Genomic DNA, 26,690 nt, shown 5'->3' on the forward strand with positions numbered 1-26,690 from the left:
CAGATGCCCCCGCTTTGGGCCTGCCCTTCAGGCTGTTCTGAGCATCGGTGAGCCACACTCACCATGGTCCCCTGCCATGGAGACCCAGACAACTAAACATGGCAACAGGAGAGCCAGATTTGGGGCTCTTATGAAAAAGAATTTGTGAAACGGTGTGGCCCAAGAAGTGTGTGTGGTCACATGCGTGTGAGGGCAGGGCCTTCCTGCAGGCCCATTCATCAGGCGGCCCACCCCTGCCCTCACTGAGGCCGGGATGGTGCAGGTCACAGCTTTATTCAGGCCCAGCCGTCTCTCTACAAGGCGATTTTCTAATGCTATCATCTGTGCTGGATAAGTCTCAAGGTCCCAGCATTGTTGTAAATTCTTTCCTTGCTGAACGTTACAATGTAGCAGAGATTTTTGCAGACACAGCTGTCAACAGGATGAGCTTGCCAGGAACCCAACCAGGTAAGTGGAGCCAATTTCAAAGAAGAAAGTAACATGCAATTAACCAAATGGCATCGCTAAGCAGTGGCTAAGCCTCTCTTGTGGGAGACAGAGTTTGGATGTGGATTACCCGTCTCCTTTGTGTACTTGCTGCAAGGAAATAAAACACCCAGCAACACCCGGTGTCAACATCCCAAGCAGGATTGTTGGTGACATCTTCACTGGGAATGCAGGCAGCTCGCATGGGCTCCTCCCCAGATGCCCCTCCCCTCCCTGCAGACCAGCTGTCCCCGTGGAGGGTCCCTCAAGCCTCAAGCCAGGACCCAGGCACAAGTGCTTGGCACCATCAGCCTCTCAGGATTTGGCTTGTCCACCCACGGTCCCTCCTCCTATATCCCATTCACTAGTCTCTTTATTCTGGTTGAATATTGGATACATAGAAGCAATACATTTTACATAACATTTACCCTGAAAGTAGACCCTACAGCAAACACCATGAACCCATGGCCAGCCTTACTGGACACCAAGCTAAACTGCTGCCCCCACCACCCTCCCGTCCACTCCATCCCACTCACAGCAAACATGGACCCGTGTCTTGCCTGTCTCTTGCCTTTACCAACTCTAGACTTACAGGGGTGATCGCTAAAACCAGGCCTGGCAGGGCTCAGGGCTCCGCACTAAGTGAGCAGGAGAATGGGGTGGGACGTGTCTACCTGAAACTCAGATAATACCATATGTCAACTGTACTTGGGAAACTAAAAATACTTCCACCTCACTCTTGGAAGGCACTTCAGCTGGGCCGGGTTGCCGGTCCTGTGGAGGCCGACTCCTAGTATGTCTTTGGTTTCTGTTGCTGCTGCGAACTCCACCCTCATCCCAATGGCCACTCCCTGCCTCTCTCCTCTCCAGGTGCCCTGGGACCTCCCGCCTGGAGTTCTCCGTTTCCCCACCACCACCAGCGTGCTCACCTCCCATGCTCGTCTCCCCCTCTGGTGACGGAAGCCCCTGTTCTTTCTCCAGATTCTCCTCTAGCAAACGGCGACCAGCCCCCAGTTCTAACTGCCACCATTGCAGACACCGCAGCGCCTGCCAGTTCACCAGCCCGGACACCTCGACCCCAACTGCCAGATGCGCCTCTCCATCAACCGTTCCACTGCCATGTCCTGTCTGGCTTAGCGGACCCCCACCCCTGCTCCTCCCACTCCTCCCACCCCAGTCAAGGCCCCTCCCCTTCCGCCCCATTTAGGCCAAACAGCGCAGAGTCCCCCGGAGCCCTTTCTTCTTCCACCCCTTGGACCGGCCCACAGACTGCCCCGGCCACACCCCAGGCAAGCTGCCATGCACCCTCACCTGACACCACAGGCTCACCCAGCCTCCGCCCGCCACTCGGGTCCCCACAGGCCACTTGCCAAGGAGCAGCCAGGCTCAGCTGAGTCAGGCTGCCCGTCTGCAGCGCAGCATGCTCTGCCCGTGGTTGCAGAGTAAGACCCAGCTTCTCATCGGGGCGGGGGGTCCACTACTCCCCCCCACTCACCCCTCCCAACTCTCCCAGGTGCCCACCTTCCGGCCACAGTGGCCAAGTCACTGCTGAAAGAATCAGTGGATGAATCGATGAAGAACAAACCGACCAATAAATGGTTTCACGAACAGGTGGGAAGGGCTGCACACTTTTGAGGAACGGTAGAATGTGGGATGGAAGGGGCGGCACCGGGGAGGTGGGGAGAGCACACGCAGTTAAGAGGCCCTGGCATGGTCTGATGGGTGGTCAGTAGCAGGGTGAGGCACACAGAGCCACGTGGGTGGATGCCCCTTCTGCTCACGAGACTCTTATGGGCATAACGCCCTCCAGTGCACTGGCTGCCCCAGGGAGGCCAATGGCTGGTGCTGAGCCAACCGCCATCAGGCTGAGAACAAAACCACTGACCCAGCTCAGGAAGCACCTAAGTGGTGATGTCAGTTAGCCAGAACATGTGTGCTCACACATGTACACGTGTGTTCGTGCACAGGCAGGCTCGCTTTGCTTTACCCCCCCCCCCCCCCAATCACTGTGCTTTGTCCCAGCTGGAGGCTGCTTTTGCAAGGGAGTGTAATGTCTTATGCTTTTAGGAAGAAAGGGGAAGCTCTGTGGCAAATAGAAATTTGGGGAGTATTTAAAAGGAATATCAGCTTTTAAAACTAATCAGGGTATCCTAGGAAACCCAAAACACCAATCAGAAAGAATGCATGCACCCCTATGTTTATAGCAGCACAATTTACAATAAGTAAGATCCGGAAACAGCCCAAGTGCCCATCAGTAGATGAGTGGACAGAAAAGCTGTGGTACATTTATACCAGGGAATACTAGGCAGCAGTAAAAAGAATGTCTTACCCCTTGAGACGGCATGGAGGGACCTGGAGAGTATTACGCTAAGTGAAATAAGCCAGTCAGAGAAAGAGAGGTATCACATGATCTCACTCATATGAGGAATCTAATAAGTAACAAAACAAACTGATGAATGGAGTGGATCAGAGACATGAAAGCCTGGAACAGAGTGCGGAATCTCAGAGGGAAGGTGGGGGAGGGGGATGGGAGGTGATCAACCAAAGACCTTGAATGCATAAGTGCCTAATACTTGGACACAGCCAGTGCGGTGGTGAGGGCCTGGGGTGGTGGGCTGGAGGGGGTTGATTAAAAAAATCAAATTAATCGTAAAATACACATAACATCAAATTTACCATCTTTTTTTTTTTTAAAGTCCTCCCCCCCCCACTGATTTTTAGAGACTAGAAGGGCCAGGTGTGTGGGGCGGGAAGAGGGAGAGGAAGAGAGAGTGGGGAAGAGACAGACAAATAGAAAGAAATATCGATGTGGTAGAGACACATCAATTGGTTGCCTATTGGTGATTAAACCTGCAACCGAGGTACATGCCCTTGACCAGGAATCGAACCTGAGACCCTTTGGTCTGCGGGGCCAACGTTCTAACCACTGAGAAACCCAGCCAGGACAAACTCATCATCTTAATTAAGTGCAAAGTTCAGTTGCATTAAGTGTACAGTTCGTGCCTGTGGACGAACATGTGTGTACATGTGTGAGCACACATGCTCTGCAACCATCACCATCATTCATCTCCAGAACTCTTTCATCTTGTAAAACTGAAACTCTGCACCCACTAAACAATAACTCCACACCCCCCACTCCCTCCAGCCCCTGGGAACCACCATGTGACTCTGTCTCTGAGTCTGATGACTCTAGGTGCCTCATGAATAGAATCATATATTTGCCTTTCTGTCACTGGCTTAATTTCACTTACCATAAGGTTCTCAAGATTCATCCATGTTGTAGCATGTATCATAATTTCCTTCCTTCTTAAGGTTGAATAATACTCTATTGTTGATGTAGTATAATTTATCTACTCTTGCTGCCTGTGCTTTTGTTGTCAGCTATGGGCATCTCAGTTTTAAAGTGTGCCCACAGCTCTATCTTCAGCCAGAACCAGGGCCCATCAGAACCGGCAAGTTCCTGGCCCCATCTGGCAACCCCCCAGGGCTGCCCTGGCTGCCTGCCATGGCCCAGGTAAGTACCTGGCACGTCTGCTTTCTGCTGAGGTTCCTGCCTCACCGCCGGTCACTCGCAGGAACACAGCGCCCAGCACAGGAGAAGCTCACCATCCCACGGGGAGGACACGCACAGGCCTGGCCACGTGGCCAGCCCTCGGTGCCAGGGGCCCGCTATTCCAGACAGGCAGCTACACGGCAGCTGCTGCTGCCCAGCGGGCAGTGCCTGGGGTCCACAGATATTGTAGTTTTAATTTACTTTAAGATCAGAAGAAAGAGATATAAGAAGAAGATATAAGACAGTGGCATGGATTACATTTGTCTGTAAGCCAACACAGTCATAAAACGTAAAGTCATAAAACTTTCCTTTTTTTTTTATGGGAAACAGGCCCACGGAGGTCACAGGGCCTGAAGCCAGTGTCCTTGTGTGGGCGTCGGTGCAAAGTCGCTCGATCCCCAGAGAAGGCAGAGGGCAGACCAGTCCGGATTGATGTAACTCCCCTCTGCCGGTGTGGCCAGCCTCCTCCCTGTGTGCGCTGAGGTGCCAACCCCGGGATCTTGGGTGACCACTCCTTGCACCCTGCCAGGTTCCCATTGAACTTTCCAGCTTCTTGCTGCCTTCCCTGTCCCCAGGGTTCAGTGGCCTCTGGCCTCCCACCTGCCCTGGGCAGCCAGCACACACACCTTTTCCAGGTGCCACTCTGACCCCTTCGCTGGCCTCTGTGTCCGGCCCAATGCCCGCAGCCACGGCCTGCCGCTCCGGCAGTTAGACCCCGGCTCTGGGCCTGGCGCTCGGTCTGCTCAGCCCTGCTCACGGCGCCCGGGTGCCTGGTCCTCCCCGTCCTCTCTCCTGTGAGCCCGTGTCCATGGTCCTCCCCACCTGCTCTCCTGGATGAGCCCGGGTCCAGCTCAGGCCTTTCCCCAAGCCCCTGGCCATACTGGCCTTTGCTCCCTCACCTCTCAGAGCAATTCCCCAGCTAGTGGGAGCGGAGGCTGCCGCTCCCCCATACCAGGCCCCAGTCCCAGTGTAGTGCCTGCTCCCTTCACTGCACCATCACCACCTCAGGGCTGCTCTCATCAGCCCAATTCCGGGTGAGCAAGCTGAGATCAGAGAGCTCACGGACCAGGCCAGACCCAACTCCCATCCCACCACCCACACCATCACCACTATAACCCCCCCTCACCATAACCGCCATCACCACCACCATCACCATCACTTCACCCTCATAATCACTTTCACACTCCATCATCACTTCACCATCTCCACCATCATCCCACCATTCCCCAGCTCCCATCACCACCACCCAACACCACCACCACCATAACCCCACCCTCACCATCACCTTCACTTCACACCCATCATCTCTTTCACACCCCATCACTACTTCATCACCACCACCACCACCACCATCACCTTCAACTCTCTCCATGACTACTTCATCACCACCAGCACCAACCCTCCCCGTGACTGCTTCATCAGCACCACCACCACCACTACCTTCAACCCTCCCCATGACTGCTTCATCACCACCGCTCTCACTTTGCCAGCCATCCTGAGGTTTCCAAATGAAAGCAGCGTTTCCAGGTTTGGCCCACAGAAGTTGTGGGAGAAAAGCTGGGCTGTAAGGACCTTCAGGGTCGTGTACCCAGAACGGTGCCTGATGCCTGGCACAGTGTGGGTGTGAAGGGAAGGCTTGGGCAGGCTCTAGTAACTTGGTGGCTCAGCACCTCACTCTCAGAGCTAGCGGCCTCTGCCCATGGCCCCTGGCTTAGCTCAGCTGTACCCACTCACCTGCCAGTGCGCCCTGAGGAAACCTCATAGCTTGTCCCAACCCCGCTGCTCTGAATGTAAGCCTCTGTTTGCAAAACCACTGAGAAAACAACACACCTCTGGCCTCTGTAGGAATATGCCCCACAGCGTGGTGCATACTCTGGGCACTAAATAAACGCCTGGAGCAGCTACTTCCCTGGTGCCCATTGGGCACCCTAGTCAACACTATTGCCATCTCAGTCCCAGCCTTACACTCCTTCTGCCCCAAAGGCTGCCAGCAGCCTCCAGTGGGCAGCCGGTGCCACCGTGGCCACAAGGCTGAGGGGCCTTCCGGGGCTGGGCTGAGCACACAGCAAAGGCAAGCCCGATGGGGCCAGCACGTGGGAAGGAGCAGCAGCCACCCTGGCACACCCTGGGTGCCGGGCTCTCCCTGCCCCGCGGCCAGCACGGAGCCCGGGGCTCCTGCCCGCCTGCCTGGCTGGCGGCTTGCAGCACAGCGCTCTGGGCCCTTCCCACTGTCAGCCTCCAGCCTGGACCCCGTGGTGTGGTCCATGGTGCGGGCGGGCAGGGTCCAATGTGGGGGTGCCGTGGCTTCCCAGGCCCTGTCCTCTGGGGCCCTGGCTGGGCAGAGTGGCTGAAATCCAGAGGAGCAGCTGGTGGAGGAGGAGAGACCTGCGGCCAGCCCTTGCCACAAGGCCTCGTGGTCTCTGCGCGCACAGGGGCCCTTCCATACTTATGGAGGCTCTTCCCCGCACACCTCATCGAGCTTTCCGTGCAGCTTAGGGACGGCACTCTATCCATCCAACACGGGCAGCAAGCCCGGCCTCCGCCGCTCACACTCCTGGCGGAACTGCAAACAGCCGGCTTCCCAGGACCCCCATGGCCTCCATGTACCCTCTGCCCACGGTGGGGGAGAGGCCGGGCTTGGCTAAGGTTTGGCGATGGAGACCTGCAGGCCAGCAGCACAGGAGCCAACTGCCCAGACTCCTCCTCCGCCCGCAGGCCCTGCCTTCCCCTTCCCCGGACCGGGGCCCAGGCTGCACCCCGCGTGCACCTGCAGCTGCCACCCACTCCCGCCCCCCAGGCCAGCTGCAGCGGCCTGGCCGCCCCGAGATGACGGACGCGCCTGCCCAAATGCCATTTCCCAGCTGCCGCGCTAGTCACCGGCCTCCCCGGCAGTTCCTTCCGGCTTCTGTGCAAAGGAAACGAACAATTAGGCTACGATTAATCTCTCGCTCAGGGCGAGGCCTGCCCGGAAAAACAATGGCCACTCAAGTGGCCTGTGATGACCGTGTGCGGTCACCAGGCCCCTTCGGCTCCAGGGCGCTGGTGTCCCACAGCCCCAGCAGCCTGGGCACAGCAGCCCCGGCCTGCCCGTATGTGCCCCGTCCCCGCACCCTCCTCACTGGTGTTCACTGTTAACCAGTGAGGCTCCTACAGAGCATTCCTGCCGAGAGGGCCTCACATGTACTGTCCACTCAATCAACACAGCTGCCAGAGGGAGGGGCCACATGACCCTTGTCTTCCAGAGGGAAACCAAAGCAGAGAGAGGCTCAGTCCTTGTACAAGGCCACACAGGCCGAGAGCCAGGGTCCCCACAGGCCAGCGTGCAAAGCCACGGGGCTCCGGGCTCAGGGACAGACACGCACACATCTGCACAGAAGCCAGGGCGCCGTGACCTGGGGACCTGGCCACCGGCCCGCGGACCAGGCAGGAAATGGCACCATCAATAGCCATGCGTGACCTCCCTCAGCCCCTCCTAAAAGGCAGGCGCCCCTAACCGTTTCCCGCATAGTTTGCTCTTTAACATTCCTGTGACATAGGGCGAAGGCCCAGGAAGGGGTGACAGGGCAGGAGCTTGCCCAGGCTGTGCCCACCCAACAGGGACACACACAGCGATGGCTGCTGTGTGCGCAGGGAGCACCTGCCAGGGGCACTGATGCTGCACACCTGCCACGCCCGTCCGTGGGGCACGGAAGTGAGCCATGAGGGGTTCCGTCCTCCGGCCCTATCGAGTCCTAGTAGCACCCATTGAGAAGGTGGGTCCAGTGGATCTGCTTCTGCCTATGGATGGTGACTCATGCTCATACCTTCTTGTGGGGGTGGGGGTGTGGGGGGGTGTTTGGTCAGGGCAGTCTCTGGGAGAGCAGCACCTGCACAGGGTCACCCACAGGGGCCACGGTGTCTCCATGAGCCCTCACCAGCCTGTTAGGCAGAGCTGGGCCTCGCTGGGACCACTGCAGCTCACGGGGGAGCGGAAGGCCACGCTGCAGTCTGACCGTGCTTCCTTGTCATGTCTGAGAGCCGCCCCCTCAAAGGAAGCCGTCTCCTGCCATCAGCCCGCAGCACACAAGGAGGGCAGGCTGGGAGGTCATGTGCTCCTGCAGGCGCCTCCCGCCTCCAGCCCCTCCTGCGGCTCTGGGCCTCTGTCCTCGCCCTTCTCCACTCCTGGGCGAGGAGGAGCACTGGGCATGCAGCCAGGTGGGCTGCAGGCCGGAGCCCAGGGGCGGCCACTACAGTCTCTGGAGCAGAAGCTGGGCTCTCCTGAGGATGTGGGGGTCCCCAAAGAAGGCCTGAGGGTCTGCTCTGCTGGAGGAGAGCACGGAGCTGGGGAAGCCTCTGAGAGAGGCAGGTGCTGGCAGAGCGTGGACCTGGGACCAGGGAGGTCAGCCAGTCCGCAGGCCCCAGTGCACGCCCAGCAGGCCAGCGCTGGGCACAGGCCACCTCATCTGGACACTGTCATCCAGCCTCTTGGGGCACCAGACCTCAACTTCAGGAGCGAATCAGGAGCCTCTACCCTGGCTGGTGTTCTCTGTGGTCAGAGCATCGGAGTCTCGGGTTTGATTCCCAGTCAAGGAAGGGCATGGACCTGGGCTGCAGGTCTGGTCCCCGGCCCTGGTTGAGGCATGTGCAGGAGGCAACCAAGCGATGTGTGTCTCACACCGATGTTTCTCTCTCTCTCTCCCCACCCTCCCTTCCTTCCACTCTCTCTGGACAAAAAGAAAAAAGAAAAATACCTCAGATGAGAATTAACAGGGGACAGGGGAAGAAGAGGTGAGGAGAGAAAGCAAGCCAGCTCCAGAGCTGGGGGGACTGTGTAGTTTATGGCAACCAAGTCCTCAGACGATGCCTCCCCCACATGTGACAGCTCACACCTCCGTCTGGGCCTCAGTCTTCCCATCTGAGAAATGGGAGGCTTTCACCTGACGCTGAGCTTCCTGACCGGCAGGATGGGGGCAGGATGGAACTTGGGGGTGGGCTCCGGCCTAGGTGGCCCCTATGGGATGAGGGATGTGGGGCTGGAATAGGATCAGAGCCACACATGTGGTCCTAGGCCATCTTGACAGGGCAAGAAGCCAGGAGCCTAGATCTGAAGGAGGTGACAGGAGGAAGCAGAAAGAACAGGGCGGAACGCCCCATGCTCCTTCCCAGTGGACTTGTGCCCTGATGGGCACCGGGCCTTTCCGGTCTGTTCCGGCTGTGAGCTGCTCCCTGGAAGTGCTACCCAGGCAGCCCGGGTGCCGGGCACCTGCCGGGAGAGCCAGTTCTCCTTTCTCCCTCCCGGCTGTGGGATGGGCCTGCCCGGCCTGTGCAGGCTTCCTGCTCCTCCTCGGTCCAGGCCTCCACACTGGGCTCCTGCACTGTGCAAGGTGGGGGCACTGCTTCCCTAAAGCACCACTGTCCCCCCAAACTCCCCCAACAGACTGGCAGCTGCTTTCATACGGCGGCAACGCATCTGCCTGGTTATTGGAGAGTCTGGATTGAGGTTCAGTCAGACAAGGTGGCCCTGGACCTGGGTGAGCCAGGCCAGGCGGGACACTGGCCCCCCGCCCCCCGCCTCCTCCCTGTCCTCCAGGCCAGTCGCCAGGCATCAGGGTCCAGCACAAGCTGTGCACATTGCTCCTGGGATGTCTGACCTCCATGTGGCTTAGGTCCAGGGCTTCTGAGAATGTCCTCAGGGCCCCAGTGGGGTCATGGGGACTCAGCCCCACAGGAGGACATCGGAGACACTCATATCCTCCCCCAAAGGGACCTGGGCCTCAGACACTGGGTGACAGGAACGCCACGAGACGAAAACACTTCTCAGAAATACCTGGAGATTTGATAAAGCAAAGTAAACCCCAGAACAAAAAGGACAAATCACCCATTAAATTAGCGGCACAGGACCTGAATATATATTTCTCCAAAGAAGACATAAATGGGCAAGAAGCGAGTGAAAAGATGCTCAACATGACTAATCATTAGGAAGAAGCGAATCAAAACCATGAGACGCCACTTTGTACGCACTAGGATGATTGTCATTAAAACAGACAAACGCAGAGATAGTAAGCGCTGGCGAGGACGTGGGGGACGGGAATCCTCACACAGTTGGTGGGAATGTGAAATGGGAAAGAGCTTGGCGGTTCCTCAAAAAACAGGACGCAGAACCACGCTGTGAACCAGCAGTTCCGCTCCCAGGTTTACCCTTAAGAGACCTGTAAGCAGGGATTCGGACAGACGACTGTCCACGCATCACTATCCACCACGGCCAAGGGGGACACAACCCAATGTCCACGACCGGTGGAAGGGCAAACAGGTGTGGTTACACGTGCCACGGAGCACGGCCCTCGGCAGCAAGGCGATGCCAGTGTGAGCGGCACCCTGGGTCCCTCAGGAACATCCAGGCCAGTGAAGGGCCGCTGATGAGAAACGTCCAGAACGGACATCCCCGTGGAGCCAGAACGCCGAGGGCAGCTGCGGGGCCGGGCTGGGGAAGGGCAGCGCTGCCTGTGGGTGCGGGTTTCCTTCTGGAAGCACGAGAGGCGGTGCCTGTGCCGCACTGTGCCCAGCGCCGCTGCCCGGCTCCTTCCAGAACGTTACCACGTGACTCTCGTCTCCAAAGCACTGTGAGTTATTTCCCACACCACCCTGCCCTCCCCCTGCCCCCCTGCCCTCCCCCTGCCCCCCCTTCCTTCCCCCTTCCCTCCCCCTGCCCTCCCTCTGCCCCCCCGCCCCTGCTGCTTGGCCAATACAGGCCTGCTGTGTGGCCCAGGAGGGGGGCCTGGAGCAGGTGTGCAGGGCACAGGTCCCACGGTGCCGGAGGGAGGCGGGACTCCAGCCCCTGGATGCGGGCAGCTTGCCGTGGGCCCACGAGGCCTGGCTGCTCAGGCTCCGTGCCCCTCACCATGTGCCTCCGGGTGTGGATGGCTGATGAGCGTCAGGAGCAGGAGACAGACTGTTGAGTCAGTGAGACAGTGGGGCGGGAGGGGGGGCGTTGGAGGTGTCTGTTACCAATCACAGTTCCGCCTGCCCTGACAGACACAAGTGGGGGAGGCTAGGGAAGCGAAGGAAGTCCCAGTGGATCCTGGCCAAGGCTTTTCAAGGCTCCGTGGACCATGTCTGTGGTCCAGCAGGGGCCCCCTGCAGGCCGCCCCCCTGACAGGCTCTACCCTCCAGGCAGGCACTGCACCCAGAGCCCTGCTCCGGACCCCCCCCGCCCGAAAGGCGGGCAGGGGCAGCCGTGGGCGGATGCACAGCCCGTGCTGGAGGCAGGATGGGGAGCCGCAGAGAAGCTGGCGCCTGGGACCAGCCCGGCTCTCGCCTTTGCCTGTGTCACTGGCCAAAAAACGTTGAGAAGAAACTCATAAACTCTCTCCTTCTGCTCTGAGGCCCCATCACTCTGTGTACCCCCAGATCAGTCCCCACCCCTGCCCCACCCCCAGATCCTGGCACACGGAGCACACACCTCCCCCAGCATTTTTCGGCTATTAGTTAAGTGTGAGGAAATTAACTTTCTTTCCCCTTTCTGGAAGAGAGAGCCATGAGAGCTTCCTGGCAGGCACACAGGTAGGTGTGGGAGGGCGGCCTGGGGCCAGGCTGGATGACAGAGCCACGCCAGGGCCGCGTGCGTTCAGCGAGCCCTTCTCCAGGCAGAGCGGGTCAGACTGTGCTCTGGGCAGGGCGGGAGCTCCGCCCGCTGCCTCCTCCTCCGGGGCCAGGGTCCCCCTGGAGCCCTGGCCCTGCAGAACCAGATGTCTGCACCCGTGCACAAAGCGGCCGGGGCCCACGATGGCGATGGGTGCAGCTGCCGGCACCCGGATGGGGGAGGGGAGACGGACCCCCAGGACAGGGGCCTGCAGGGACACAGGCTCCTCCCCGGAGCAGGTGTGAGCGAACGCCTGATGTCAGGGAGAGCAGGCATCGCCCCCCTCCGCCCCCCTCCGGTCAGGGCACCTGGCTGTGGGGGCCCTGTCTGCTGTGCTTGGTGGAGCCACCCACAGGGCAAAAGCAAACAGAGGTGTTTGCTCGAGCCCAGCCACCTGCTTCCCTGAGGGCCAGGTGTGCCCTCACTGCCCCCCTCTATGTCCCTCTGGTATCACCTACTCCTCAGCCACATTTCCTAGGGGCATCGGCTCCCGCGGGCAGGGGCTAAGGGAGCAGGCACCTTGCTGCTGCCTCAGGCCCCTCTGCCTTCCCAGGTCCTCACAGAGGATGCTCGAGGTCCATGGCTTCTCCGCCTCCAGCGGGGGCAGAGAGGGTCCCAGAGGCTCCCCTGAGGCACCGCTGCGAGGCCGGAGCTCTGTGGAAGCCAAGGCCTTGTGGCCCCAGAGCTCAGGGACAGCGGGAGGTGGGAGAACCAGGTGGGGAGGGAGGGCAGGAGGGGGCTCAGTCCACAGGGGTCCCCCAGTGTCTGGGAGGGGCAGGTCCTCAGGTCCCAGCCTCCCCAAGACCCCCAGCACGGGCCCCGGCTGCCTCTCTGCCACTTGGGCCGGGAGGGGAGAGGTAGGTGGGCTGGGGAGCCCTCCCCAGGCCTGCAGAGGGACAGGATGGGCCTGACCACTCTGAGTGCAACTGCCCTCTCCCCCTCACCCTCAGCCAGCCTCCTGCCTCTCTACCTGCACACACACACACACACACACCCTCCTGCCTTACCTGTGTCTGAACACACACACACACACACACACACACACACCTGCCTCACCTGTGTCTGAACACACACACACACACACACACACACCTGCCTCACCTGTGTCTGAACACACACACACACCCTCCTGCCTCACCTCTATCTGAACACACACACACACACACACACCCTCCTGCCTCACCTGTGTCTGAACACACACACACACACACACACCCTCCTGCCTCACCTGTGTCTGAACACACACACACACACACACACACACACACCTGCCTCACCTGTGTCTGAACACACACACACACACACACACACACCTGCCTCACCTGTGTCTGAACACACACACACACACACACACACACACACCTGCCTCACCTGTGTCTGAACACACACACACACACACACACACACACACACCTGCCTCACCTGTGTCTGAACACACACACACACACACACACACACCCTCCTGCCTCACCTGTGTCTGAACACACACACACACACACACACACACCTGCCTCACCTGTGTCTGAACACACACACACACACACACACACCTGCCTCACCTGTGTCTGAACACACACACACACCCTCCTGCCTCACCTCTATCTGAACACACACACAAACACACACCTTCCTGCCTCACCTCTATCTGAACACACACACACACACACACACACCCTCCTGCCTCACCTCTATCTGAACACACACACACACACACCCTCCTGCCTCACCTCTATCTGAACACACACACACACACCTGCCTCACCTCTATCTGAACACACACACACACACACACACCCTCCTGCCTCACCTCTATCTGAACACACACACACACACACACACACACACCTGCCTCACCTCTATCTGAACACACACACACACACACACACCCTCCTGCCTCACCTCTATCTGAACACACACACACACACACCCCCTCCTGCCTCACCTCTATCTGAATACACACACACACACACACCCCCTCCTGCCTCACCTCTATCTGAATACACACACACACACACACACACACACACACTTTATTGCCCGCCTCTCCCTGCAGGTAACAACAGCTCTGTGTCCCCCGCTGTGTATCCCAGCCCCCAGCCCTGGGAAGTGTCCCCTGACCCCCACCCCCTCTCCTCAGCACCGCAGCTTTTCTGCGCGGGGTCCCTGGGCAGAGGGTGTGTGCAGGGGACACGCTCCAGGCTGGTGCCACCAGCACAGAGACCTCTTCCTGCTGCACCAGAGCACACTCTGCCCTCCCCTGGGGCCGAGATCACAGAGCCACAGCCGGTGGCGGTCCCCGGGCCCCAGGACTCCCAGGCCTCAGCCACGGCAGCAGCCCAGCCACCCAGGACCCAGAGGGGCCGCTTCAGACAACTTGGCACAGGGCTGCCCTCCCTCCCCCGCCTGGGCCAGTGTCCCCGGAGGCCCTGCAGGTGGGTCACTGTGGGGAGCAGGCACAGGGCCACCTTCCCTCCCAGAACACCCTTCGGCCCTGCCCTGGTCCCCACCACCGCTGGCCCGGACAGGGGGCTTGCTGAGAGACAGAGGGCCTGGGCTGGGGAGTCAGTAAATCCTCTCCTTGGGCTCAAGGTCACAGGCTCTGGGCACCTCAGTTTCCTCACCTGTGCAATGGGAACAAGGCACCTGGCTCAGGGTCTGGGGAGGGTACAGTGAGCTAGCAGACAAGCAGTCCCTGGCACAGACCCACAGCGGTGAGCCCCCGGGGTGTGGCTGCTGTGGCACCGGCCTCACTCAGGTCAAGGCCGGCAGACCAGGGTCCTCTCAGCTGCAGAGGGGGTGGGCCTCAGGGGAGGGCAGCGCCAGGGCCCTCCCTTCACCCTGGCACCTCAGGCTCGGTTTTAACAGATACCACAATTTTTAATTAGTTCTCTCCTTCCCTGGCTAAAAGGCCATTAGCTCCCCATTAGGTGATGCATCCCATTTTCTCCACATCGCCAGAAAAACAGCGACTTCCTCAGCCATCGCCGGAGCGATTCTGCAGGAGAAAGGCAATTTAGCAACTGGCTCACTACGTGTCCCTGTTTGTGCTCTGTGCTCCGGCCCCACCCTCAGGAGCCCACCCGCTGGCTCCACCCCTTGTCCTGGGGTAGGCCGGCCTGGCAGGGCCTAGGGCAGCCGGTGTGGGCACAGGCAGCTCCGAGAGACCGGGGGCCTTAGCAGGTGGAGGAGGAGGGCAGGTGAGCCTGGCAGAGCAGGAGCCGTTTTCCACTAGTCCCCGGCCACTGAGAGGGGCGGGGCCGACAGAGACATGCAGACCGGATGGAGCAGCCTTTCTGGCCAAGGGCTGCTCTGGTCCCTGCTGGTCCGGCAGGAGCACCTGCCCAGGCCCCACTGCAGAGGGGTGGGCCCAGCGGCCTGGAGAGGGGCCTGCCGAGACATGGAAAGTCTCCCCTTCTTTGGTGCCTGGGAGTCAAAGGCCTGGGGGTCCCCAGGCAGAGGGGGGAAGTCCTTCCTTGTAGCAAGAGGTGACGGGACCCAAGAAGCCAGGTGGGAAGACGAGAGATGCAGGAGGAGCTGAGGGTCAGGGAGATGGTCAGCCTGGGACCGGTGGGGAGCCCCAGAAGCCGGGATTCTGATTCCTCGGCTACATAACAGGGCGGCTGCACCTGCGCTGAGCAGCAAACGGCCAGAAACTCTTCAGAGAACAGCCTTGGATGGAGGTTCCTTAGCTCTGGCTCCAGGACACTGGGGGCGGATGGGTGTGGGGGTGAAGGGTGCGTTCCTGTGTGCACACGCAGAACCGCAGTGTGCGCGCGTGGCAGGGAGAGGGTCTGGGTCCGCTGGGCGAGGGTGCAGTGGGAAAGGCCAGGCCACGCTGTGGGAGTGGTGTCCACAGGGGTCACGCACACAGCCTTGAGGAGGGGCAGGGTGTATCTTGTGGTGACTGAGTGTGAGTGTGAGCGTGGATGCAAGGGTGTGAGTGGGGGGTCTGCCTGCTGTGTGTGTGGGTCGGCACCTTTTTGTGAAGGTGTGTGTGGTTACAAATGATGGAAGTGTGTGCACGTGGCGTGGAGGCAGGGGGCGGGGTGGGGGTGGGGGGTGGTGAGCACGGGGGTTGTCCTGTGTTCCATGACCTTGCTCTGGGCCCTCCAGCCCACGCCTGCCAGCCCGAGGCAGCGCTGCTCCTTTCCCTGAGCTCTGATCTTAGCTGCTGCCTCTTTATCTGATCGCCTCCGAGCCCCCTCCTGCCAGTCCCCCAGCACAGAGCGGGCTTCCAGTCAGTCTCTGGGAGTGTCTGACCAGCAGAGGCTGGCCTTCATCCTCTACTCAGCTCATCCTCCAGGCAGCAGGCCAGGCCACTGCACCCCGCACCCACAAGAGGGCGCGCCAGGCCCAGCGGCTCCAGCCTGGGTGGGTCCCTGCGGCGCTAGACACAGGAGTGGCAGCCGGAGCAGCTCGCTGAGAGTCAGGCTCTGCCGCCCCAAGGGGCACCCTCCACCCTCTCCAGAGGCCCCAGGTGTCTCCTCCAGGGTGCTGTGGGCCACTTCTCCACTCTCAGTGCCACCAGGCATGGTTTCTTGGGCATCCCAAGGGAAGGTGGGCGGCTCCCTTTCCCTGGATTGAAGAGCCTGTCTTGGGCCACCCAACTCCACAGCCCAGGGCTGTGGACAAGCCACCTGTTCCTGCCAAGTGCCTCCGGCCAGCCCTCACAGCCCAGACCCCAGTCCAGCCACCCGCAGCCTCCCCGGGCCCGCTGGTTAAGCAGAAGGCAGTGGAAGGGCACCGGGGAAGCCTGTGGCAGGCAACCCTTTGCTGGCCAGGAGGCTGCCCTGCGCACTGCCTCAGGCCTCAGCCCACAATTACAAAGCTGCAGCCTAAGAGCTAGGGGAGGTCTTCCCTTCACCACTGCCCTGCCTGTGTTCACAGCCTCTGCCAGTCTTTCTCTGGGACCCGGGACTCAGGGGCCTATCCTGGAAATGGACCTGCCCCACTCTTTCCCAGGGCGAGGAGAGGGAGTCTCACTCCGGGGACCATTCTGGCTTCCTATCTGCTCCTGAGACTGGGACCCAGTCACACAGACTCAGCCTGGAGAGAGCCTGCGAACCCAGAGTTTGTGCGGACCCGGGACTAGCATTAGGGGGCCACTCCCTCTTCTGTACCCAAAGACGAGAGAGAGAGAGAGAGAGAGAGAGAGAGAGAGAGAGAGAGAGAGAGAGAGAGACAGAGAGAGAAAGAGACAGAGAGAGAGAGAGAGAGAGAGAGAGAGAGAGAGAGAGAGAGGGCGCCTGCTCTGTGTAAGTAGCCGGGAAGGTGGCTGGAGCGCCTTCCCTCTCAGAGGGAAACGGGGTGCAGACAGGGGGTGCAGACAGGGTGCAGGCACTGCCGAGGGGAAGTAAAACACACGCAGGGTAAGAGTCTACAGCCTTGGGGTTTGTCCTGCTGGGTGTGGGGTGGGGGCAGAGGCCAGCCTTTCCGCCCACTCTAGGATGGCCAAAAGCTCTTGGAAAAGGCTGGCCAGAGCCGCCATGTGGACCCACCGGCCGCACCCGCAGGTGCCCTGACCACGGCAGGCCGCTGCCCCCGCGCCGGGCGGTCTGAGCCGGCCATCCAGGGCAGCCTGCCAACAAACGCCAGGCTTTTAGGCTTTTAGAGACTTGGGAGGCGAAAACGCAGGAGGGAAGGGCAACCTCCCGTAAAGAGCGGCCGTTCTCCGCGCCCCGGGCGGCCGGGTCGGAGCCAGCGGCGGGCTGTGCCTGTGGAGCGCGGGGTGCGCACCGGGACGCGATCTCCTGCAGGAACCGAACTCCGCGCGCAGGTGGCCGGCTTCTGGGCTCCCCCTCCCGCCCCCCACCTGCGCCGGAGTCGCAACCAGCTCCACCGCTTCGCTCCGAGCATCACCAGGCTCGGACCCCGGCACCAGCCCCAGCCTCCAGGCTTGGCCCACGTCCCGCTCCCCCAGACCCGCCCAGCCCCGGCGGAGGGACCCTGCCCACTGCGCCACGCCGCTCCCCGCCGGTCCCTCCGGCCCGCAAACGCGCGCCGCTCGCAGAAAGGCGTTCTGAGTGTGTCCAACCGCGGCTCCGCGCGGCGCCAACTTCGCCCCGGGCACCGACCCCCCGGGCACCGACCCCCGGCACCGGACCCCGGGCACTCGCCTCCTGGGCACCGGCCCCCCAGCACCGGCACCGGTACCGGCCCCTGCCCTACCCCCTGGGCACCGGCCCCCCAGCACCGGCACCGGTACCGGCCCCTGCCCCCCCCCCCGGCCCCTGCCCCCGGGCACCGCCCCCCCCACCCCGACACCGGCCCCCGGGCACCGGCCCCCGGGCACCCGTCCCCTGGGCACCGCCCCCCGGACACTCGCCCCCCCGGCCCCCGCCCCCCCGGGCCCCGGCCTCCAGCCCCGGCCGCGGACTCACCCTCGCCGAGCAGCGGCAGCAGCAGCAGCCATCGCAGCCCCGCGGAGCCGGCGGTCGCCTTCGCCATCGCCGTACGCGCTGGGGCCCCGGCAGGAGGGTGGTGGGTCGGCCGGGGGGTGTCGGGGACAAGTGTCGGGGACAAGTGGGGGCCCTCAGCCGGGCCGTCCCATCCCGCCGGGAGCGTCGGGAGGACTCGGAGCGACCTGCGTGCTGCGCGGGGCTCCGGCCGCGGACTCCGGTGAGCGGCGCGGGTGCGAGGGAGGTGCCGCGGGGCGGGGCGGCGGGGCGGGGCCTGCGGGGCGGGGAGGCCTGGGACCGGCTGGGCACGCCTAGTGCGTACCCGGCAGGAGCCAGTAGGGTCCGGCACCCGGCGCCGGTGCAGGCGTGGGCTGGGCTGGGCTGGGCTGGGCAGGAGCGAGGGGCGCGGGGCGCGGGGCGCGGGGCGCGGGGCGCGGGGCGCGGGGCGCGGGGCGCGGGGCGCGAGCCCAGCCCGCGCCCTTTGCACGCACAGCCTGTGCCCCAGCTCAGGGTTCCATCGCCTAGCCCTCCCCCACCGCCTCCCCCCCCAGGGCAGGGAAGCTGGCCGGGATGCGGGGTGCGGGAGGAGGCAGAGAGGCGCCGGAACGGACGCGGGGACCAGCGGGTGCCCCGCCTCCAGGCTCCTGGCACGGAGCGCATCCTCCGCCATTTCCTTGGAGCCGGGGCGTGTGTGTTGGGGTCGGGGGTGGAGGGTGGGGCTGGAGCTCGGCCTCCTTGGGGGCACCATTCGAGCTGGGGGGCTGAGGAGAAGGGCCAGGGCAGGGGCAGGGGAGCCGGAGTGCTCTTTGCACCTTCTGAGCTCTCCAGGAGCCAGCTGGAGTCCAGCTTATCACGTCCAGGTTTTGGTGAAGGAGAGGGGAGGGGTCTCCTAGGACAGTTTGTGACACCCCCTCTTCAGGATGGTCCTACCAGAGGGAGCAGGAACCGGCCCTGGGCGCACCTTTCAAAGACACCGGGTGCGGGCGGGATAGTGGGGTGCCTGGAGGCTGGACCCGCCCCCCAACAGAACTCTGTATGTGGGACTGACTGGGTAGGAGAGCGAGTAGCAGGGAGGAACTGGTCCAAAGAAACGATGCCCACAAAGACAGAGAATCCTAAAGGGAACATTTGGGGCCCTTAACATGGAGGGGGCTCCCGGGGTGAGGGTGGAGGTGAGGTCTGTGCTTCTGTGGGAAAAGCTCGCTGTTTCCTCCACCCCAGCAGCCTGTGCGGCCTGGCTCTGTCTGGGCCAGAGGAATGGGAGCCTTGGGGTGGGTGGGTCTGAGGTGCCTAAGCTGGGGCGGCCCTATGCAGGGTCTTTTCTGCCTGCAGTGCTCAGAGCCCCGCCCTCTCCCTGGCTGAGCTCATGGCTGCATCAGAGATCTGCACATCACTCTGCAGATATGAAGTCAAATGAAGTCACCCGCGCAGGCGGGAGGAGGAGCTGCCAAGACCGGCTGGCTGGGGGCTCTGCCAGCAGGAAGTCCGGAGTGGGCCTGCTGGCAGGAGGCCCGTGCACAGTGCTGCCAGCTCAGGAGGGCTGCCCTGCAGCCACCAGAACTGGTGTCGCCTGCCACACGTGCCCAGGGCCCCGGGCACTCAGGTTTATGGGGCTGGCGTTGGCCAGGGGGGCCCCCTTGGGTATAGACAGGCCCTCTCTCTGGTGCTAATGGCCACCAGGCTGCACACTCAGGGCTATGTCCAGGGAAGGGAGGGACCGAGGGGGATTTCTCTGCTACAAACAGGCTCCGGTGGCAGGAGAATGCGGACGGAAGAGGCATGGCTTGGCCTATTCTTCCAACCAGCCCCTCCCCCAAGCCTCCTAGGGAGCACCTGGGCCAGGCCCGGGCTGACCCTGGGCAGGCGCTGTGTGTCCCATCTGAGGCCATGCCCTTGCCTGGGCCCCCTCCCCCTTCCCTCCCTCTCTGTACCTCCACCCTTGGGGGTCCTGAGTGGACACCTGACGCTATGTGAGGGCATTGCCTTCATAAATCAGTGTCCGGTGGGGCCTCTCACATGTGTGCCACACACATGAACATGGTTACATACCTTCCCCCTCACGCATGCCCAGGACCCTGACCGGAGGAGCACCCAGTAGAGGGCAGGGGTGAGTCCCTGGGCTTGCTGGCGTCAGACTGCAGGTGGGAGGGACTCATTGCCAGGGACTGTGCATGGGCTCAGGGCGAGGACCTCAGAGCAGCAGGGAGGGCTTCCTCCCCAGCGGGGAGGGGGCAGTGCTGCCTCCCTGAGTCCCCCGGGGTGAGGCCGGAAGCCCAGCAGGGGCAGAACCCAAAGATGCTGGTCTGATTCCCCCCAAAATCTCTCCCTCTCCCCACCCCGTCCCAGGGGCCCCAGGAGGTTCCTGTTCCCTGTCCTGGGTCCCCGCCATCTCCCCTGTGTCTGTTTCCAGCTGTAAACACCGCCTCTTAGGAGGTTTGAGGATAAGAAGAGGGAGCGTGTGTGAGCGTGGCACTCCGGGGTGGGCACACAGTAAGTGTCCCATCAATCACACCCCGATCGTGCCCAGGCTTAGAGCTTGGCTCTAGCCCTCTTGCCTCCGCCACATTGTTGGGGCCTGGGCTCCCACAGGCACTGAAGCGCTCTCGGAGGTGGGGGGGAGGGGGTCACAGTGTCACCAGTGCTCCCACCACTATCTCACAGCCCCCAGGGCAGCTTTTATCTGTGGGTTCCTGGGCCCTGCCTCCACAGAAATGCATGCCCCCCAAAAACAGTTCCACAAGAGGTTCTGGTGCCGGATTCCGCTGTGGAGTGAGTCAGACCTGAGTTTGAATTTTGCTACTGACAGTCACGTGTCACTGCTCAAGCCACTTTATTTCTCTGTGCCTCGGTTTTGCCATCTTTCAAAAGGGGGCTGAAATAGTGTGCCCCGCTCAGGGTGGCCGGGAGGAGAGACTCAAATAGTGTGTATGAGGCCCTGCCCCCGACGCAGGAGAAGGCGCTCTGTGGGCGGGTGGCTCATACGTGACTCCTGCAGATGAGGCCTACCTGGAGCCTCCTTGGGTCTGGCTCCAAACACAGCGCAGGGAAGGGAGGGCGGAGGTCAAGGGCAGCGGACAGCATCCCATCCTGTGCAGGCTCTGGTGGGGGGAGGAGGCAGGAAAGGATGCTTCGGGCCTTGGATCCAGGTGGCTGAGGAGACTCAGGGGAAGGACTGCTCTTAGGAGTGGAGGCTGGGTACAGGGACAGGGACCCCGGTCCTGGGGGCTTTACAAGGTGGGGAAACAAAGGCAGGGGCACAGCCCAGTCCTGGGAGCACGGGATGCCAGACAGAATCCCAGGGACTGCTGACCGAGGGCTCCCAGGCCCCACTGGGGCCAGAGGTGGTCAGAGTGGGTGTGTGAGGGGTCCCGGTTCCTTGGGCAGGCACTGTGAGGTAGGGGCTGGCAGCATGGACTCTGAGGATGACTGTGAGTGCTGTAGCCAACTGCTGGGTGCCTCAGTTTCCCCTCTGCAAGTAGAAGTAGTGATAGGACTTACCGCTGCATTGCTACCCAGTGGGTGTGAGGTGCAGGCCGTTCTGAAGGCCTTCCTCCAGGTGCAGCTTGAAGGACAGCCAGTGCCCACAGCTGGCTCTGAGGGCCACGGCCAGGCTCACCGCCGCCCAGTCAGATAGGCGGTCCCCATCACACTCACAGCGCGCCAGGCGGGGGCTCCCATGGTGTGGCCATTCTGCCCCTGGCTCTGGAGGCCCCGCCTGCCTGTCTCAGGCCCACAGCTGGCCAGTGAGAGGACCCCGGGCTCTGGAGCACACGTGACCAGGTCCTCACATCTGTCAGATCCCGTGCGGCTCAGACAAGGCCCGCCTCCCCCAGAAGGCCTGGCCTCAACTCTTCGCCCCGACTCACCCTTCCAAGGCCCCCACCGCAGATTGTCTCTCTCCTCTGAATCTCCTTCCCCTCCTCCTCCCTTCTCTCCTCTGCTGCGCTCCCCTTCTTCTCCCTTCCCCTTCTCTAGAGAAAACGGTCTCCATGTCTGCTTCCTAACCCAAGAGCCAGCCAGCTGCATGCCTGGCCTCGGTTCCTCCTCTGACGTGGGAATGGCACAGAAACCGCCCTGCCGTGCTGTGAGGCCAAACCCCAACGAAGCATCGACAGGGTCAGCACAGTCCCTGGGTCAGCAGAAATTTGGTGTTTTCCTCATTCCTCTTCCAAGTCCTGCCTGGGTGTGAAGGCTGCAGGAGGGCTCTGGGTGTGTCCTGGCTGCGTCTCTTCTCTGAGCGACCCAGCATGTTCCCAGGCCTCTGGGCCTCAGTGGGAAAGCAGGTCCCTTCCCCCAGGTGTCCGACAGGTGGGCCCCAGGCAGCCAGTGTGAACCGTTACCACTGACTCCCATCAGCAGCAGGAGTGAGGCCCACAGGTCAGTGGACAGTGCTGAGTCAGCACAGAGAGCAGGTGACCCCTAAATCCAAATGACTGCTTTCCTGGCATTGGCGCCCCACTGCACAGGTACGAGGCACACCCGTGTGGGGTGGCAGCCACACACCGCCTCACCCCTCCTCTCCCCTCCCCACATGACCCGCTGCCTTCTCAGGAGAGAGAGCGAGCCCTGGAACCAGAGTCCTCGCTGCTTATCCAGCGCTGTCACTGCACATTGGGGAGCCCCACCTGGCTCCGGGGGGCTTTGTCACCCTGAGTAGAGTGCCAGCCTGAGGGCACGGCTAGCTCAAGGCAGCTGGCACCGGATGGAGCTCAGGCCTGAAGGTGCCTCCCTCTGGCCTCGTCTGGGCTGAGGAGAAGGCCAGGCCTGGCTCCCAGGCAAGCTGTGCAGACCGGAGCTCGAATTGGCAAGTCCAGCAAATACGGCCTGGACGCTCTTTGGAAAAAAAACACACATCTCCCCAGGCGGCTTCATAATCTGCCTTGTAATGCAGATTTAGACAAGTTTTTACGAATGCACTTTTTAAAATAGGTCTTAATGGATCCTTTGCAGTAGTTACAGTCCATCGCGTAAATGCAAACAGAGGCTTTTTGAAAACATGTATTATTGATCAGAAGGGCAGCAGCAATTAGAAGCCAGTGTGTCATATCATTCAATACACACTTCCTATACAGCCTGCTCGCATCCACTCATAACTTTCTGACAAATGGCCCTGTCACTGGGAAGCCGTTCTTTCCCCTTTCGCTTCTGGAGTCCGAGGAGGACGGCTTGGTAAGTAGCTGGAGGCAGATGAAAAATTAAACTCACTATTACCATGTCAGAGCCTACTTAGGACTTCTCGGTTCCAGACTGAAATGGCACAACCTTCAGGTACGATGGGTGATGCGCCTCCATTTGGTCCACGGCCCACAATAAAAACAAACATTCAAAGCCCGTGACGGGGCGGCCGGAGGTCAGAGCCCGAGGCCCCGCAGGGCAGCGGCTTTTCGAGAAGGATGCTGAGGCCGAGGGAGGAGGGCCTCAGGGTCCACTGGGAGAGGTGCCACCCAGTCCCCCACGTGCCCAATATTGTTGCTTTTCCCTCCCCAGTCGTGGAACCTAGAATGGTCAACTAGCATAAAGCTGAGGCTTCTTTTTGCTCAAAAACTCACGTGTGGGTCTATATTCTACCCGATCTGCACATTCCCGCTTGCCCTCCTTGAAGAGTTCATTTAACGGACATTTGCTTGGCGCTGACCCTACGCCAGGTGCCACTTTCTCCGATGGAGATACGACAGTCACCAAAACAAAGACGCTCCCCTGTGCCTCTCACAGACCATCACCAGCACACTGCCCGCAGGTGCTGGGCCCCTGTAGGCGACCAGTGGTGAGGGATGTGGGCAGAGAGTCCCTCTGGGCTGGGTGCCCTGGGGAGATGATTGGGGCAGAGAGGCTGGAGCTCAGGGACAGCACTGCCCTCGCTGGACATCCGGGATGCAGGAAGGAGGGGGAGGGGGCTTTAGGGCTCCCCGAGCTGCCCCTGCAGGGACAGGAGCCCAGCTCTTCTCGTGACAGCAGCTCCTCAGCAGCCTCACGCACCCTGGAAGCTGCAGCTCTGACTGAGGGTCGGGGCCACAGGATCTGTGGGCGAACACTCTCTAGGACCTAGAGGCCAGGTGGTCTTTGGAGCCCGCAGAACCTGCTGTGCAGTCCGAGTGCTGACAGATAGGAAGGCATTGCCTTAATGCCCAGTAATGGCTTCTGAAGGCGCCTTGCCCAAGATGGCATGGGCTGCAGCTTCAGATACGATGTGCAACTTCCAGACCCGTCTCAGGCGGGGGTGCTGAGGCCGTGCACATGAAGTGGAGCTGGGGATGGGGTGGGGGAAAGTGGGACCCACAGCTTGCCAGGGCCAGGTGTAAAGTGTAGGGTAGGGGCACAGTCGGGTGGCTCCCCCAGGCCCCTGTGTCCGTAGGCAGGGTCAGCAGCATGGTACTGACCTGTCCCCAGCCCGGTTAGCCCCTGCACACCTAGTCCAGCCACTTCAGAATCCCCAGGGAGCTGGTCTCAGGTGGGTCCCAGGTGCCCGCACTGCTTCCTCCCAGCACCTCTGGAGGTGGTACCTGAGCCTGTTACCCCCCCCCCCCAGGCCTTCCACCCCTGCTGCAGGCCCCTCACAGATGGGGCCCTCCCTGCTTGCTGAGAAGCTGGCCAGTCTGGCCTTTCTCCCCTAGAACAGTGCTCTCTGAGAGAACGTTCTCGATGATGGAACATCCCGCTCTGTGCTGTCCAATGTGATGGCCACTACCCACGTGCGGCTAGTGAACACTTGAAAGGTGGACACTGAAGTGCGAGCGAGGAACTGAATTTGTAATTTTACTGAGTTCATAATGATGTAAAATTAAGTAGCCACATGTGGCTAGTGTACTTACTGGGCAGCGGGGTTTAAGAGGCAGCCCCCAGCCTCTCCCTGGAGCCCCTGAAGAGGTGAGAGCAGAGACCCCGGAGGTGCCCAGCCCCAGGCATGGCCATGCTGGCCCCAGTGGGCTCTGGCCCAGCAGCTTTCACCCTGTGCCTCACTCCCCGGTGGTCTGAGGACCCACGGCCCCAGGGAGAAGGGTGGCATCGCTGGGGTATACCCCGGGCACTCCACTTGGCCTCGGGACCCTCTGTTCCTCTGCTGGCCCAGCCCCAGGCCTGGCCCTGCCTCCTGAAGTGCCTGCCCCCTGCAGGCGGAGGGAGTGCAGCTTGGCAGGCCAGGGCCCTCTCTCAGGGGCCTCTTTGGAGGGGCTGACGAGTTCTGCATATTAAGATGCGGTGATGAAAGGCCGTCAGGGGACTCTGTGCAGCGGCCCGAGACCCAAGGGCCTAATTGCTGATGCTGGGAGCTCAGCCTGGGCCCCAGCCCCTCTCCACAACCCTCATCCCTCTCTCCTGAGGCTCCCCCTGCCCCCCCTCACCCTCCCTTCCCCGTCCTCCAATGGCCCCAGACTTCCCACCTGCTCCCCGGCCACTGGCTTCCAGCAGCTGTTCCCGCTGCCCAGAAAGCTCTCTCCGCCTCCGCCTTCCCCTTTCTGCTGTTCAGCTCCCATTCATCACTCAGAAATGTCCGCTCCGAGGCACCCTCTTCCCAATCCACGTCCAAGGCTCCGAGAGACACTCCACGGGCGCGTGTGCCTCCTGGCCTGGCAGCTGGGTTTCTGTCCGAGTCTCTGAATGGGGACCCGGTGAGGATGCCAAGTACGGTCCAACGCCTGGCAGCGAGAAAGGGCCCTCCGGGGAGAGAGCATTGCCCGGGCCAAGGCAAAGCCGGGTGCCCAGGGCCGCACCAGGGCAGTGCACGGCCGCCAGGCGAGACCCGTGTGCACGCCCTCATGCCCTCTGTGTCCCTCCTTGGGCCGCCTCTCTCCGAGGACAGGATGCCCAAATACATCACGTGAGGCCTGACATTTGGAGCCTCTGCGTTTGAGAACAAACACAGATGCCCTTCAGATAAATTCCTCTCTGAGAAGTGTTGGGCAGAAGTTTATGACTTTAATAGGTTTTTAGTGTAAGACAAGCATCAGGAAGTGTTTTGTTGAGAGGCTTTCTCTTAAAAGCTCAGACTCCTTTTCCCCTCTGGCCTTTTAAACATGAGGATGCAAGGATCTCTGCCGGAACATTCTCCGGCGGGTTCCCTGGGGATCTGCCCTGGGCTGGGGTTGCTCCAATGCAGGATGTTCCAGAAGGTTCTGGAGCCTCAGTCCTGAGGCCAGCCGAGGTCGGGGGTGGGTGGGAGGGGGGTCTCTCAGAAAGCTGATATGGAAGCTTAGAGGGGTCCTCTGCACTCCGAGCAGCTCCCCGCCCTCCCGGTCCCCCTGAGCGGAGCTGCTGGCTGCTCGGGGCTGAGAAGGGCTCGGGGAGGATGCGGTGCTTCCAGAGGCGGGACCTTCGCCCAGTCCCCGCGCTGAAGGCCAGGAGCGCAGCAGCTGAGCTCACTGCGGGCCCCGCGCCAGAGCGAGGAGACACGAGGAGAAGGTCAGATGCAATCATGTCTGGAAGCTTCTCCTTCCAGCCTCCAGGCGGGCTCCCACCTGCTTATCTTGGGCTCTGTCTGCCCAGGTCCTCCCGCAGCCCTGGGTCCTGCCGCCAGCTCTGCCCAGCTCTGGCCTGGTCACCAACGGCCACATGTCCCGCTGGCCCTGTGCGCTGCTCTGCTCTTAGCTCCCCTTCCTCCCTCCCCAGACCTGGGCTTCGCTGTGAGGGGAGAGAGGTCCCTTCGAATGGCAGCTTATCTTCC

General features: G+C 61.4%; 1 protein-coding gene across 1 annotated transcript in view; it reads right to left on the reverse strand.

Moving 5' to 3' along the window:
- Window positions 1-18,218, reverse strand: part of RET (ret proto-oncogene) — a 52,352-nt gene extending 34,134 nt beyond the window's left edge. The window contains 1 exon segment of the mRNA XM_084903930.1: window positions 18,017-18,218. Within this exon segment, the coding sequence (XP_084760056.1) occupies window positions 18,017-18,083 (67 nt within the window). The 5' untranslated portion in view covers window positions 18,084-18,218.
- Between the last annotated feature and the right edge of the window lie 8,472 nt (window positions 18,219-26,690).

The sequence above is a fragment of the Pipistrellus hanaki genome (assembly GCF_964339955.1).
Source record: "Pipistrellus hanaki genome assembly, chromosome: 14".
Lineage (NCBI taxonomy): Eukaryota > Metazoa > Chordata > Mammalia > Chiroptera > Vespertilionidae > Pipistrellus > Pipistrellus hanaki.